Below are 1,610 nucleotides of genomic sequence, written 5' to 3'. Positions count from 1 at the left end.
TCTCTCTCTCTCCTCCTCTCTCTCCCTCTCTCTCTCCCTCTCTCTCTCCCTCTCTCTCTCTCTCCCTCTCTCTCTCCCTCTCTCCTCTCCCTCTCTCTCCTCCTCTCTCTCCCTCTCTCTCTCTTTCTCTCTCTCTCTTTCTCTCTCTCTCTCTCTCTCTCATGGAGCTGCGTACACATAACGGCCCCATCCGTCACTGCCCTTTACTCTCACATGTGTTAGATTGTCATCTCTGCGGTTGCTGGATCCTCACTCCCATCATCAATAGTTGTAGTCATTATTGTAGGTCGCTACAGACCATGTTGGCGCCATATACACAGACCCCACTCCCCGTCTCCGCTCGTTCTCACCTGTGGATTCTCCATTGCTCGTCTTCACCAGAAGCAGAACAAGCAGGGACTGCAGCAGGAGGCAAACTCTCTCCATCTTCTGGTCTGTGACTCCTCAGCCTGTTGCCCCCCTGTGCCGCCGGTGGTCCTCACTCCGCTGCTCACTTGCCACGTGTAGAGATGGGCGATCACTTACCGCTGCCGGCGGTCAATCCCTCTCCTCATTCCCTCACTTTCTTCTAAGGAATGAATGAGTCACTTTCCTGAGTCCTGGCACAAAACTCTCTGTCTGCCTGTCTCTAGCTGTCTGGAGGAATGAGTGAGTCACTCCGAGACCTCCCCCTGTCTCTTTATCCCACTGTCTCCTTATCCCTCTTTTTTCCCTGTCTCTTTAATCCTCGTCTGTCTCTTTTTCCCACTGTCTCTTTTTCCCACTGTCTCTTTTTCTCACTGTCTCTTTTTCCCACTGTCTCTTTATTCCTCTGTCTCTTTGTCCCTCTGTCTCTCAGTCCCTCTGTCTTTTTGTCTCCCTGACTCTTTATCCTTCTCTCTCACTCTCTCTCTCTCTCTTCTTCTTCTCTTCAGTCTCTTCCCTTTGCCCCGGTCTCTGCTCTCCTGCTCGCTCTCTTTCCCGCTTGCTCTCTCCCTGTCCTCCTTCTGTACAGGAATGAATGACTCAGTCTTGATATCCTGAATCCAGAAGCTTTAGGTCTGTCCCATTTCCTTCATCCACCCCCAGAATAGTGACGAGCAGGAGAGGGCGGAGGACAGAGGAGGAGGAAGAGGGAAGCAAGCGAGAGTAAGAAGAGTATGAAAGAATTGGGAAAGTACAGAGAAAGAGTGAAAAAGTAAGAGGTGAAGAGAGAGAAGAGACAGAGGAGAAGAAGGGAAGGATTGTAAGAGGAGTAGATCCAGCAAGAACAACTTACTGAGCAGAGCAAGGGCAAAAGAGAGTAATGGGGGATGGTGTTAGGGAAGGCAGAGGAGAGTAGGGGCAGACAGAGTGTGACGAAGGGCGAGAAAATGTGAGGGATGAGGAAGGGTAAGGTGATGTAAGGGAGAGGGTAACAGGGAGGATGAAGAGAATGTGAGGAAGAGCAAGCAAAAGTATGAATGAGATCAGGAGGAAGTATGAGGAAGGGCAGGAGAGGGTGTGAGGAAGGGCAGGAGAGGGTGTGAGGAAGGGCAGGAGAGGGTGTGAGGAAGGGCAGGAGAGAGTGTGCGCAAGGGCAAGAGAGAGTGTGCGGAAGGGCAAGAGAGAGTGTGCAGAAGGGCAAGAGA

General features: G+C 51.6%; 1 protein-coding gene across 1 annotated transcript in view; it reads right to left on the bottom strand.

Moving 5' to 3' along the window:
* Positions 1 to 1,244, bottom strand: part of TNFRSF12A (TNF receptor superfamily member 12A) — a 44,971-nt gene extending 43,727 nt beyond the window's left edge. Inside the window, exon 1 of the mRNA XM_073648804.1 lies at positions 351 to 1,244. Coding sequence (XP_073504905.1) covers positions 351 to 426 — 76 coding nt within the window. The 5' untranslated portion in view covers positions 427 to 1,244. The remainder of the gene's footprint in view (positions 1 to 350) is intronic.
* Positions 1,245 to 1,610: the final 366 nt, after the last annotated feature.

The sequence above is a fragment of the Phyllobates terribilis genome, unplaced genomic scaffold (genome assembly GCF_046119375.1).
Source record: "Phyllobates terribilis strain yellow unplaced genomic scaffold, ASM4611937v1 Scaffold_9__5_contigs__length_417890890, whole genome shotgun sequence".
Taxonomy (NCBI): Eukaryota; Metazoa; Chordata; class Amphibia; order Anura; family Dendrobatidae; genus Phyllobates; species Phyllobates terribilis.
Note: the sequence above shows the minus strand (reverse complement) of the source record. Positions and strands in the feature narration are given on the sequence as shown.